This window comes from Salvelinus alpinus, chromosome 2 (genome assembly GCF_045679555.1).
Source record: "Salvelinus alpinus chromosome 2, SLU_Salpinus.1, whole genome shotgun sequence".
Classification (NCBI taxonomy): Eukaryota; Metazoa; Chordata; class Actinopteri; order Salmoniformes; family Salmonidae; genus Salvelinus; species Salvelinus alpinus.
The window spans coordinates 18,644,506-18,659,063 of NC_092087.1; the positions used below are offsets into that span (position 1 = coordinate 18,644,506).

Below are 14,558 nucleotides of genomic sequence, written 5' to 3' on the forward strand. Positions count from 1 at the left end.
CGGTGCAAGTGTGTGTGTGTGTGTGTGTGCATCTTGTCTCTCTATCTTATAATGAGAGCAGATAAATCTGGGGCGGGGCTTCCAGGAGCCAGCTGTGTGGCTGTCGTGGCAACACAGAGAGTGACAGCTGAGCTAGGCTGTGGGTCTGTCTGTGTAGGCCTGGTCTGGCTGCTCTTGTCCTAGAAGAACCCTGATGGAGACATGAATACTATTTCAGAAGGTTTTCAGTCAAGAGACTGCACTGCACAGCTGGAGAGCTGCTCTTCCAGCTGGCAAAGGCATGGTCAGGTAGCCCACTGCAGCCCAGCCTGAATAGGGTGGGTGTGTGGTGTGTGTGTGTGTGTGTGTGTGTGTGTGTGTGTGTGTGTGTGTGTGTGTGTGTGTGTGTGTGTGTGTGTGTGTGTGTGGTACGTAGTGAACAGAGAACAAGCTGTTTCACATGGATTTGTTTTTATCTGACTCAGTCTGGGTTTTAAACTATACTACACCTCTATATCCACTGACGATCTGGGGTCTGTTGTGTCTGGAGCAGTTATTTTAGCTATCCCTCTATCCATCTCTCTCTCCCCCCTCTCTCTCTCTCTATCCATCTCTCTATCCCCCCTCTCTCCTCTCATCTCTCTCTATCCCCCCTCTCTCTCCTCTCCTCCCTCTACCCCCCCTTCTCCCCCCTCTCTCTCCTTTAATCTTCCTCTCTATCCCCCCTTCTCCCCCACTCTCTCTCCTCTCATCTCTCCCCCTTCTCCCCCCTCTCTCTCCTTTAATCTTTCTCTCTATCCCCCCTTCTCCCCCACTCTCTCTCCTCTCATCTCTCTCCCCCCCTTCTCCCCCTCTCTCTCATCTCTCTCTATCCCTTCTTCTCCCCCTCTCTCTCATCTCATCTCTCTCTATCCCCCTTCTCCCCCTCTCTCTCTCCTCTCATCTCTCTCTATCCCCCTCCTGTCATCTCTCTCTATCCCCCTTCTCCCCCCTCTCTCTCTCTATCCCCCCTTCTCCCCCTCTCTCTCTCTATCCCCCCTTCTCCCCCTCTCTCTCTCTATCCCCCTCTCTCTCTTTCTCTCTCTCTCTATGAATAAACCCAGTCAATAATGGATGTGGTGATGGGTGAGAGTTGCCTCGTTCTGCTTTCGTTTCTCTGACTAACCCTCTCTCTCTGTGTCCCACTTTCTCTTTCTCAACTCCACCATCTCTCCTTCTTTCGTTTCTGTCTATTTCTTTCTATGTCTACTTCAGTATTGCATAGGCCTATCGGTCTGACAGAGCATCACTGTCTGGTCCGCTTCCTTTTGCCATCCCAGGCTTCTCATTGGACACATGGCCACCTGTGTGTGGGTCACTTGTGTTAACACATCCACATTGTTTTGTCTGGCTGTAATGTGTACACTAATAATTGGGAAACAAGTACAGGGAGTGAATTTAATAAATAAACGAACATGGAACAAAACAAGAAACACAAGAAGTGTACAGACATGAAACATGTAAACAGAAACAATAACACCTGAGGAAAGAACCAAGGTGAGTGACAGATATAGGGGAGGTAATCAGGAAGGTGATGGAGTCCAGGTGAGTGACATGAGGCGCAGGTGTGCGTAATGATGGCGGCAGGTGTGCGTAATGATGGCGGCAGGTGTGCGTAATGATGACGGGAGGTGTGCGTAATGATGGCGGCAGGTGTGCGTAATGATGGCGGCAGGTGTGCGTAATGATGGTGGCAGGTGTGTGTAATGATGGCGGCAGGTATGCGTAATGATGGAGGCAGGTGTGCGTAATGATGGCGGCAGGTGTGCTTAATGATGGTGGCAGGTGTGCGTATTGATGACGACAGGTGTGCGTAATGATGGTGGAAGGTGCGCGTAATGATGGTGGCAGGTGTGCGTAATGATGACGGCAGGTGTGCGTAATGATGAGACAACTGGCGACATCGGGAGTAAACATGACACTGGCATCGTGCTGTTGTGCCTTCTGTAGTAAGCCTAGGTGTTTGTGTCTTGTGTGTGTGTGTGTGTGTGTGGGTGAGAGTGTGTTTGAGAGTAAGTGTGTGTGTGTGGGTGTGGGTTCAAACAACAGAAATTCAAACAACAGAAATCTCATAATTAAAATTCCTCTAACATACATGTGTCTATTATCATTTTAAAGGTAATCTTGTTGTTAATCCCACCAAAGTGTCCGATTTCAAATATGCTTTTCAGCGAAAGCACTACAAACGATTATGTTAGGTCACCACCAAACCACAATAAGCACAGCCAGTTTTACAGCGAAAGATAGTTTTCACAAAAAGCAGAAATAGAGATAAAATTAATCACTAACCTTTGATTATCTTCATCAAATGACACTCGTAGGACTTCATGTTACACAATACATGCATGTTTTGTTTGATAAAGTTCATATTTATAACAAAAAATCTGAGTTTACATTGGCGCGTTACATTCACTAGTTCCAAAAACATCAAGTGATTTTGCATAGCCACATCGTTTCAACAGAAATACTCATCATAAATGTAGATGATAATACAAGTTATACACATGGATTTATAGATATACCTCTCCTTAATGCAACCGCTGTGTCAGATTTCAAAAAAATATTACGGAAAAAGCAAATCATGCAATAATCTGAGACGGAGCTCAGAACAATAGCCAAATTAGCCGCCATGTTGGGGTCAACAGAAACCGGAAAATACATGATAAATGTTTCCTTACCTTTGATGAACTTCATCAGAATGCAGTCCTAGGAATCCCAGGTCCACAATAAATGCTTGATTTGTTCGATAATGTCCGTTATTTATGTCCAATTAGCTACTTTGGTTAGCGCGTTAGCGGTAAACAATTCCAAAGTCACAAAGCGCATCCACTATAACGTGACGAAATGTCCAAAGGTTCCGTAACAGTCAGTAGAAACATGTCAAACGATGTACTGAATCAATCTTTAGAAAGTTGTTAACATACATCTTGAATAACGTTCCAACCGGAGAATTAGATTGACTTCAGAAGAGCGGTGGAACGGAGGTCCTCCTCATGTGAAGGCGCGTGTTCAATGCGTGGTCACCTCATGGCAGTGATTACTAATTCCTGTCTCCTTCGGCCCCCCTTCACATTAGAGTCATCAGACAAAGTTCTATTGACTGTTGACATCTAGTGGAAGCCGTAGGAAGTGAAAACTCATCAATATCTCGCTGTAATTCCAATGAGAGCTTGGTTGAAAATCTGCCACCTCAGAAACAATTCAAACAGGAAGTGGAACTTCTCAGGTTTTTGCCTGCCATATGAGTTCTGTTATACTCACAGACATAATTCAAACAGTTTTAGAAACTTCAGAGTGTTTTCTATCCGATACGAATAATATGTGTTAGAGATGTTAGAGAATACAGGCCTCTGTCTGTGGGCAGACTGTGTGATGTTAGAGAATACAGGCCTCTGTCTGTGGGCGGACTGTGTGATGTTAGAGAATACAGGCCTCTGTCTGTGGGCGGACTGTGTGATGTTAGAGAATACAGGCCTCTGTCTGTGGGCGGACTGTGTGATGTTAGAGAATACAGGCCTCTGTCTGTGGGCGGACTGTGTGATGTTAGAGAATACAGGCCTCTGTCTGTGGGCAGACTGTGTGATGTTAGAGAATTACAGGCCTCTGTCTGTGGGCAGACTGTGTGATGTTAGAGAATACAGGCCTCTGTCTGTGGGCAGACTGTGTGATGTTAGAGAATTACAGGCCTCTGTCTGTGGGCAGACTGTGTGATGTTAGAGAATACAGGCCTCTGTCTGTGGGCAGACTGTGGGATGTTAGAGAATACAGGCTTCTGTCTGTGGGCAGACTGTGTGATGTTAGAGAATACAGGCTTCTGTCTGTGGGCAGACTGTGTGATGTAAGAGAATACAGGCCTCTGTCTGTGGGCAGACTGTGTGATGTTATAGAATACAGGCCTCTGTCTGTGGGCGGACTGTGTGATGTTAGAGAATACAGGCCTCTGTCTGTGGGCAGACTGTGTGATGTTAGAGAATACAGGCTTCTGTCTGTGGGCAGACTGTGTGATGTTAGAGAATACAGGCTTCTGTCTGTGGGCAGACTGTGTGATGTAAGAGAATACAGGCCTCTGTCTGTGGGCAGACTGTGTGATGTTATAGAATACAGGCCTCTGTCTGTGGGCGGACTGTGTGATGTTAGAGAATACAGGCCTCTGTCTGTGGGCAGACTGTGTGATGTTAGAGAATACAGGCCTCTGTCTGTGGGCAGACTGTGTGATGTTAGAGAATGCAGGCCTCTGTCTGTGGGCAGACTGTGTGATGTTAGAGAATACAGGCCTCTGTCTGTGGACAGACTGTGTGATGTTAGAGAATACAGGCCTCTGTCTGTGGGCAGACTGTGTGATGTTAGAGAATACAGGCCTCTGTCTGTGGGCAGACTGTGTGATGTTAGAGAATACAGGCCTCTGTCAGTGGGCGGACTGTGTGATGTTAGAGAATACAGGCCTCTGTCTGTGGGCGGACTGTGTGATGTTAGAGAATACAGGCCTCTGTCTGTGGGCGGACTGTGTGATGTTAGAGAATACAGGCCTCTGTCTGTGGGCAGACTGTGTGATGTTAGAGAATACAGGCCTCTGTCTGTGGGCAGACTGTGTAATGTTAGAGAATACAGGCCTCTGTCTGTGGGCAGACTGTGTGATGTTAGAGAATACAGGCCTCTGTCTGTGGGCAGACTGTGTGATGTTAGAGAATACAGGCCTCTGTCTGTGGGCAGACTGTGTGATGTTAGAGAATACAGGCCTCTGTCTGAGGGCAGACTGTGTGATGTTAGAGAATACAGGCCTCTGTCTGTGGGCAGACTGTGTGATGTTAGAGAATACAGGCCTCTGTCTGTGGGCAGACTGTGTGATGTTAGAGAATACAGGCCTCTGTCTGTGGGCGGACTGTGTGATGTTAGAGAATACAGGCCTCTGTCTGTGGGCGGACTGTGTGATGTTAGAGAATACAGGCCTCTGTCTGTGGGCGAACTGTGTGATGTTAGAGAATACAGGCCTCTGTCTGTGGGCAGACTGTGTGATGTTAGAGAATTACAGGCCTCTGTCTGTGGGCAGACTGTGTGATGTTAGAGAATACAGGCCTCTGTCTGTGGGCAGACTGTGTGATGTTAGAGAATACAGGCCTCTGTCTGTGGGCAGACTGTGTGATGTTAGAGAATACAGGCCTCTGTCTGTGGGCGGACTGTGTGATGTTAGAGAATACAGGCCTCTGTCTGTGGGCGGACTGTGTGATGTTAGAGAATACAGGCCTCTGTCTGTGGGCGAACTGTGTGATGTTAGAGAATACAGGCCTCTGTCTGTGGGCAGACTGTGTGATGTTAGAGAATTACAGGCCTCTGTCTGTGGGCAGACTGTGTGATGTTAGAGAATACAGGCCTCTGTCTGTGGGCAGACTGTGTGATGTTAGAGAATACAGGCCTCTGTCTGTGGGCAGACTGTGTGATGTTAGAGAATACAGGCCTCTGTCTGTGGGCAGACTGTGTGATGTTAGAGAATACAGGCCTCTGTCTGTGGGCAGACTGTGTGATGTTAGAGAATACAGGCCTCTGTCTGTGGGCGGACTGTGTGATGTTAGAGAATACAGGCCTCTGTCTGTGGGCAGACTGTGTGATGTTAGAGAATACAGGCCTCTGTCTGTGGGCAGACTGTGTGATGTTAGAGAATACAGGCCTCTGTCTGTGGGCGGACTGTGTGATGTTAGAGAATACAGGCCTCTGTCTGTGGGCGGACTGTGTGATGTTAGAGAATACAGGCCTCTGTCTGTGGGCGGACTGTGTGATGTTAGAGAATACAGGCCTCTGTCTGTGGGCGGACTGTGTGATGTTAGAGAATACAGGCCTCTGTCTGTGGGCGGACTGTGTGATGTTAGAGAATACAGGCCTCTGTCTGTGGGCGGACTGTGTGATGTTAGAGAATACAGGCCTCTGTCTGTGGGCGGACTGTGTGATGTTAGAGAATACAGGCCTCTGTCTGTGGGCGGACTGTGTGATGTTAGAGAATACAGGCCTCTGTCTGTGGGCGGACTGTGTGATGTTAGAGAATACAGGCCTCTGTCTGTGGGCGGACTGTGTGATGTTAGAGAATACAGGCCTCTGTCTGTGGGCGGACTGTGTGATGTTAGAGAATACAGGCCTCTGTCTGTGGGCAGACTGTGTGATGTTAGAGAATACAGGCCTCTGTCTGTGGGCAGACTGTGTGATGTTAGAGAATACAGGCCTCTGTCTGTGGGCAGACTGTGTGTAGAGTCTGTGTTGCAGGCACATCCAGGCGTGACAATGAATCTTTTCCCATCATTCAAGATTACACAGCCAGAAAACAGCAAATGACTGTACACAAACCCATCAGCCGATAACAACACGCAGCACACCAGCAATACATGCTGTGGCCAACCTGTAATACACACATCTGCCTTATCAGGTATAGGTGAGGTATTAGGTGAGAGACTAGTGCAGGATCATATCACCTCCCTACCTGATACCCTAGACCCACTTCAGTTTGCTTACTGCCCCATTAGGTCCACTGATGGTGCAATCGCCATCACACTGCACACTGCCCTAACCCATCTGGACAAGAGGAATACCTATGTAAGAGTGCTGTTCATTGACTACAGCTCAGCATTCAACACCATGGTACCCTCCAAACTCCTCATTAAGCTTGAGTCCCTGGGTCTCAACCCCTCCCTGTGCAACTGGGTCTTGGACTTTCTGACGGGCCGCCCCCAGGTGGTGAGGGTAGGAAACAACATCTCCACTTCGCTGACTCTCAACAATGGGGCCCCACAAGGGTGCGTGCTCAGCCCCCTCCTGTACTCCCTGTTCACCCATGAATGCGTGGCGATGCACGCCTCCAACTCAATTATCAAGTTTGCAGACGACACAACAGTAGTAGGCTTGATTACCAACAATGACGAGACGGCCTACAGGGAGGAGGTGAGGGCCCTCGGAGTGTGGTGTCAGGAAAATAACCTCTCACTCAACGTATTCAAACAGCAGAGGGAGCAGCCCCCATCCACATCGACGGTACAGTAGTGGAGAAGGTGGAAAGTTTTAAGTTCCTCGGCGTACACGTCACAGACAAACTGAAATGGTCCACCCACACAGACAGCGTGGTGAAGAAGGTGCAACAGCGCCTCTTCAACCTCAGGAGGCTGAAGAAATTTGTCAAGTCACCAAAAACACTCACAAACTTTTATAGATGCACAATCGAGAGCATCCTGTCGGGCTGTATCACCGCCTGGTACGGCAACTGCACCGCCCTCAACCGCAAGGCTCTCCAGAGGGTGGTGAGGTCTGCACAACGTATCCAGGACACCTACACCACCCGATGTCACAGGAAGGCCAAAAGATCATCAAGGATATGAACCACCCGAGTCACTGCCTGTTCACACTGCTACCATCCAGAAGGCGAGGTCAGTACAGGTGCATCAAAGCTGGGACTGAGAGACTGAAAAACAGCTTCTATCTCAAGCCATCTGTAACGGGTGTCGTCCTCCTCGTCCTCGGAAGAGGAGAGGAGAGAAGGATCGGTGGACCAATACGCAGCGAGGTATGTAGACATAATGAATTTATTTAAACAAGAACAAAAACGAACTATACTTGAAATGATTACAAAATAACAAACGGACAACGTAGACGAAACCTGAACATGGAACTTACATAACAACACGAAGAACACACGAGCAGGAAACAGACTACATCAAAACGAAAACAACCGAAACAATCCCGTGTGGTGCGCAGACACAAACACAGGAGACAACCACCCACAACGAACACTGTGAAACAACCTACCTAAATATGACTCTCAATTAGAGGAACGCCAAACACCTGCCTCTAATTAAGAGCCATACCAGGCAACCCTTTAACCAACATAGAAACAGAAAACATAGAATGCCCACCCAAACTCACGTCCTGACCAACTAACACATACAACAAACTAACAGAAATAGGTCAGGAACGTGACATAACCCCCCCCCTTAAGGTGCGAACTCCGGGCGCACCAGCACAAAGTCTAGGGGAGGGTCTGGGTGGGCATCTGACCACGGTGGTGGCTCAGGCTCAGGGCGAGGTCCCCACCCCACCATAGTCAATCCCAGCTTACATCTCCCCCTACAAATGACCACCCTCATATTACACCCACTTAACATCGAGACAAGGGGCAGCACCGGGATAGAGGGATAGCTCAGGACAGAGGGATAGCTCAGGACAGAGGGATAGCTCAGGATAGAGAGGTAGCTCAGGATAGAGAGGTAGCTCAGGATAGAGGGGCAACTCCGGACTGAAAGGCAGCTCCGGACAGAGAGACAGCTCTGGACTGAGGGGCAGTTCTGGACAAATAGCCGCTCTGGGCTGAGGGACAGCTCATGACTGGCTGACGGCTCTGGACGCTCATGGCTGGCTGACGGCTCTGGACGCTCATGGCTGGCTGACGGCTCTGGACGCTCATGGCTGGCCGACGGCTCTGGACGCTCATGGCTGGCCGACGGCTCTGGACGCTCATGGCTGGCTGACGGCTCTGGACGCTCATGGCTGGCTGACGGCTCTGGACGCTCATGGCTGGCTGACGGCTCTGGACGCTCATGGCTGGCTGACGGCTCTGGACGCTCATGGCTGGCTGACGGCTCTGGACGCTCATGGCTCACTGACGGCTCTGGCAGATCCTGTCTGGTTGGCGGCTCTGGCAGATCCTGTCTGGTTGGCGGCTCTGGCAGATCCTGTCTGGTTGGCGGCTCTGGCAGATCCTGTCTGGTTGGCGGCTCTGGCAGATCCTGTCTGGTTGGCGGCTCTGGCAGATCCTGTCTGGTTGGCGGCTCTGGCAGATCCTGTCTGGTTGGCGGCTCTGGCAGATCCTGACTGACGACTGCCCAGCGGCGCCTGAACTGCCCGTCTGCCCAGCGGCGCCTGAACTGCCCGTCTGCCCAGCGGCACCTGAACTGCCCGTCTGCCCAGCGGCGCCTGAACTGCCCGTCTGCCCAGCGGCGCCTGAACTGCCCGTCTGCCCAGCGGCGCCTGAACTGCCCGTCTGCCATACGCCGTCTGAACTGTCCGTCTGCCATGAGCCTGCAAAGCCGCCCGTCTGCCATGAGCCTGCAAAGCCGCCCGTCTGCCTTGAGCCTACAGAGCCGTCCGCCAGACAGGAGCCGCTAGAGCCGTCCGCCAGACAGGAGCCGCTAGAGCCTTCCGCCAGACCGGATCAGCCAGAGCCAGCCAGCCAGGATCCGCCAGTCATTCTGGTGTTGCCCCTCATTCTGGTGTTGCCCCTCATTCTGGTGTTGCCCCTCATTCTGGTGTTGCCCCTCATTCCGGTGTTGCCCCTCATTCCGGTGCTGCTCCTTATCCTGATGATGCCCCTTAATTTAGGTGGGGTTATTTGGAGGGTGGGCATTGTGAGGGGGATAAAAAAGTGGGGATGTATTATGGTGGGATGGGAACCACGCCCAGAGCCTGAGCCACCACCGTGGACAGATGCCCACCCAGACCCTCCCCTAGACTTTTGGTGGTGCGTCCGGAGTTCGCACCTTGAGGGGGGGGTTCTGTCACGTTCCTGACCTGTTTTATGTTATTTTTGTATGTGTTTAGTTGGTCAGGGCGTGAGTTTGGGTGGGCATTCTATGTTTTGTGTTTCTATGTTTAGGTCACTTGTAATTAGCCTTATATGGTTCTCAATCAGAGACAGGTGTGTGACGTTTTCCTCTGATTGAGAACCATATATAGGTTGGCTGTTTCACACTGTTTGTTTGTGGGTGATTGTCTCCTGTGTCAGTGTTTGTCGCACCATACGGGACTGTTCGGTTTGTTTTGTACATCGTCATTTTGTGTAGTCTATTTTTCCCTGTTCGTGCGTTCTTCGTGTTTAATGTAAGTTCGTCGTCCAGGTCTGTCTACTCCGTTTGTTGTTTTGTTAGTCATAGTGAAGTTCGTGTTTTCGTCTTGTCTTTAATAAATATTATGTGTTCACAACCCGCTGCGCCTTGGTTCCCTCAATACTCCTCCTTTTCGGTTGAAGAGGAGGAGGACCACCGTTACACCATCAGACTGTTCAACAGTCATCACTAACATAGAGAGGCTGCTGCCAACATACGGACTCAAATCTCTGGCCACTTTAATAAATGGACTTAATAAAGGTATCACTAGTCACTTTAAATAACGCCACTTTAATAATGTTTACATATAGGTATCACTAGTCACTTTAAATAACGCCACTTTAATAATGTTTACATAAAGGTATCACTAGTCACTTTAAATAACGCCACTTTAATAATGTTTACATAAAGGTATCACTAGTCACTTTAAATAACGCCACTTTAATAATGTTTACATATCCTACATCACTCATCTCATATGTATATACTGTATTCTACACCATCTATTGCATCTTGCCTATGCTGCACGGCCATCGCTCATCCATATATTTATATGCACATATTCTTATTCATCCCTTTACACTTGTGTGTATAAGGTAGTTGTTGTGATATTGTTAGGTTAGATTACTTGTTAGATATTACTGCATAGTCGGAACTAGAAGCACAAGCATTTCCCTACACTCGCATTAACATCTGCTAACCATGTGTATGTGACCAATAACATTTGATTTGATTTGATCTGTGTGTCTGCTGTGTACTGTTACTAGATGATTTCATTCTTACCTAAGGCAGTCTACTCTCTGATCAGCAGAGAACGGACATCAAGATGGTAGCGTGCAGTGTCGTGTGTGTTTGTGTGTGTGAGAGAGAGAGAGAGTTTCTCTGTGTGTGTGTTTGTGTGTATGAGAGAGAGAGTTTCTCTGTGTGTGTGTTTGTGTGTGTGTATGAGAGAGAGAGAGAGAGAGAGAGAGTTTCTCTGTGTGTGTGTTTGTGTGTATGAGAGAGAGAGAGAGTTTCTCTGTGTGTGTGTTTGTGTGTATGAGAGAGAGAGAGAGAGAGAGAGTTTCTCTGTGTGTGTGTTTGTGTGTATGAGAGAGAGAGAGAGTTTCTCTGTGTGTGTGTTTGTGTGTGTGAGTGAGAGAGAGAGTTTCTCTGTGTGTGTGTTTGTGTGTATGAGAGAGAGAGAGAGTTTCTCTGTGTGTGTGTTTGTGTGTATGAGAGAGAGAGAGTTTCTCTGTGTGTGTGTTTGTGTGTATGAGTGAGAGAGAGAGTTTCTCTGTGTGTGTGTTTGTGTGTATGAGAGAGAGAGAGAGTTTCTCTGTGTGTGTGTTTGTGTGTATGAGAGAGAGAGAGAGTTTCTCTGTGTGTGTGTTTGTGTGTATGAGAGAGAGAGAGAGTTTCTCTGTGTGTGTGTTTGTGTGTATGAGAGAGAGAGAGTTTCTCTGTGTGTGTGTATGAGAGAGAGAGAGAGTTTCTCTGTGTGTGTGTTTGTGTGTATGAGAGAGAGAGAGAGAGAGTTTCTCTGTGTGTGTGTATGAGAGAGAGAGAGAAACGTTTCTCTGTGTGTATGTTTGTGTGTATGAGAGAGAGAGAGAGAGAGAGAGAGAGAAGAGAGAGAAGGAGAGAGAGAGAGAGAGAGAGAGAGAGAGAGAGAGAGAGAGAGAGAGAGAGAGAGAGAGAGAGAGAGAGAGAGAGGGAGAGAGAGAGAGAGGGCATAGTTTTCAGACAGAGTTTGCAGGCTGACTGGTAGTTGGAAATCTCACTTCTCTTTGTGGCTTTATGAAACTGTCCCCTCAGCTGTAAAGGACAGAGCAGAGTCACCCAGTGTTAGTGTCAGACAGTGACTACAGTCAGACTCAGCAACATGGAGGCTAAAGCCATCCGTTTCATCTACAGCAGGAGGTGTAAAGGTAAGACACAGACAACGGTATGTGTGTGTGTGTATAGTTTTTTGTGTGTGTGTACAGTTTTGTGTGTGTGTGTACAGTTGTGTGTGTGTGTGTGTGTGTACAGTTTTGTGTGTGTGCTTGTGTGAATGCTGATAATTACAATGTTTTATTTTGTATTTATTTATTTGCAAGAAGATACAAAACAGTATGATGAAGGTTTAAAAGGTGAACAAGAAGAACATGAGCAGCAGAGGTAGAAACCCTTTCAATGTTTAGAAAAATAAACCATACAAAAATAACAATCCCATTTTTAGAAAAGATAAATACATCATTGGAGATTTACACAAAGAAGAAGGGAAACAGATGGTGAATAAGGGAGAAAGAAGAAAAATATACAATTCAAGTACAATAAATAATCACAATAAAAGGTAATAGGCGGAGAGGTTATTGGGATTAGGCGTTAAGTGGAATGTGTGTGTGTGTGTGTTTTTTTTGAGGGGGTTCATTAAATCTTAAGGCCTCTTGTCTGCGAGGCAGCTATGAGAGTGTGGCATTAGTCTGCCATCTGTCATCACTAATCCAGTTTATTATCATGCGTGTTTGTGTGTGTTGTCAAGAATTGAAACGCTGCCTTCACATTCACTCAGGATCTTCTACTCTGCTTGGCATGGCCTCACTCTCTCTCTCTCTCCACACACACATACATACACATGCACACACACACACCTGTCCATAACAGTACTGTGGGATAAAAGGGTGGTAGTTTAAAACATCATAATTCAATATCTCCACTGAGTGTGTCTACACTAGGAGGAAGCCATTCATTTGAGGCCAGACTTGAGTGGAGTGAGGGAGGTGGAGCGAGGGAGGGTGGGAGGGAGGTGGAGCGAGGGAGGGAGGGAGGGAGGTGGAGCGAGGGAGGGAGGGAGGGAGGGAGGTGGAGCGAGGGAGGGAGGGAGGGAGGGAGGTGGAGCGAGGGAGGGAGGGAGGTGGAGCGAGGGAGGGTGGGAGGGAGGTGGAGGGAGGGAGGTGGAGCGAGGGAGTGAGGGAGGGAGGGAGGTGGAGCGAGGGAGGGAGGGAGGTGGAGTGAGGGAGGGAGGTTGGGCGAGGGAGGGTGGGAGGGAGGTAGAGCAAGGGAGGGAGGTGGAGCGAGGGAGGGAGGGAGAGAGGGAGGTGGAGCGAGGGAGAGAGAGAGGGAGGTGGAGGGAGGGAGGTAAAGCGAGGTGGAACGAGGGAGGGAGGTGGAGCGAGGGAGGGAGGGAGGTGGAGCGAGGGAGGCAGAGAATGGAAATGAAAAGTGAAAAGCCAGGATAAAGGACTGTCTCAGGAGATGTTTGGATATGAGGAGGAGGAAAGGAGGAACACACACAGTCTGTAAATCTAACCCAGAGAAACCAGATCAGCTCTCCATGCTCAGTGTACTGTTAGACTGGCCACGGTCACCAGACCGGCCACGGGCCACGGTCACCAGACCGGCCACGGTCACCAGACCGGCCACGGGCCACGGTCACCAGACCGGCCACGGGCCACGGTCACCAGACCGGCCACGGCCACCAGACCGGCCACGTCCACTGGGCTATAAACTCTCTCATCAGGTGTACTGTACCGCTGTAGTCCATTGAAAACTCAATGTGTCATCATATCTCAGCTGTTTCAGAAAATATCTCCATTCTATTCTCGGATTGTGAGTGACCAGCTATTCATTCTCAGAATGTTGTCTTTTTAAGGGTGCTGGTAATAGAAAGTAGGAGTTTTTTGTGTGCCAATCACATGGTATACTCCAACTGATTGGCTAATGAAGTGTTTATTTATGGGGACGTTATAGATGATGATGATGATGATGATGATGATGATGTCCAGTGCACCCATAGCCAGAAACTAGCCCTCTCCCTCTTCCAGTGTGTCTGAAGATGACCCAACGTCTAACCCCCCCCCCCCCCCCCTCTGTAGAGATCCGTGCCCAGCTGGTGGAGCAGTTGAAGTGTCTGGACCAGCAGTGTGAGCTGAGGGTGCAGCTGCTGCAGGACCTGCAGGACTTCTTCAGGAAGAAGGCGGAGGTAGAGATGGACTACAGTCGTAACCTGGAGAAACTGTCTGAGAGGTTCCTTACGAAGACACGCAGCACCAAGGACCACCAGCTCAAGTAAGACAGGCACACACACACACGAATGACATGAACAAATGAATCCATCATACACACGTGTGCGCACGCATGCACACACACACTGTACCACTCTTGTCTGTGCTGTAAATCCAACGTTGCATAAGCAGCTTCGGGAGACATGAGCTAACTGATAGCATCTGGAGTGGGTTTGACTACAGACACACAGCGAGAGAGAGAGACAGAGAGAGAGAGAGAGAGACAGAGATCAAAGCCTGGTCATCCCTGGACAGAGTATGGGTTCCCCTTACTGACCCAGATCTGTGTGTTGTGTCCTGGTAATGCACAGTCATCCAGGGCAGGGCTGTAAAGGCCTGGCTATACCTCTTAGTCTGTCTGTCTGTCTGTCTCCCAACACTAACGTTGGCACTAATATTTACATGGAACAACTTTGACTTGAATTTACAATCCCAATAAGCTGGTTCACTGTTGACACACTGTGTGTCCGTGTGTGTCCATGTTTCTGTGTGTGTCTGTGTTTCTGTGTGTGTCCGTGTGTGTCCATGTTTCTGTGTGTGTCTGTGTTTCTGTGTGTGTCCGTGTGGGTACTTATGTTCCGTTGCCAACAGTGCCAGGTGGTGTTTTTGTGCTCTGAATACTCTGTGGCGTCTTGCAGTGTGTAACCTTGCCCAAAAACAA

The 14,558-nt window shown here is 48.9% G+C and overlaps 1 protein-coding gene across 6 annotated transcripts in view; it reads left to right on the top strand.

The window, feature by feature from the left end:
* Positions 1–14,558, top strand: part of LOC139555557 (SLIT-ROBO Rho GTPase-activating protein 2B-like) — a 174,511-nt gene that overhangs the window by 87,288 nt on the left and 72,665 nt on the right. For 5 of the 6 annotated variants that reach the window (XM_071369177.1, XM_071369178.1, XM_071369173.1 and 2 more), the window contains one exon: positions 13,709–13,901. In XM_071369177.1, coding sequence (XP_071225278.1) covers positions 13,709–13,901 — 193 coding nt within the window. Of the gene's footprint in view, positions 1–11,564; positions 11,780–13,708; positions 13,902–14,558 lie in introns of those variants that run through there. The other variant, XM_071369175.1, reaches the window with a different exon arrangement.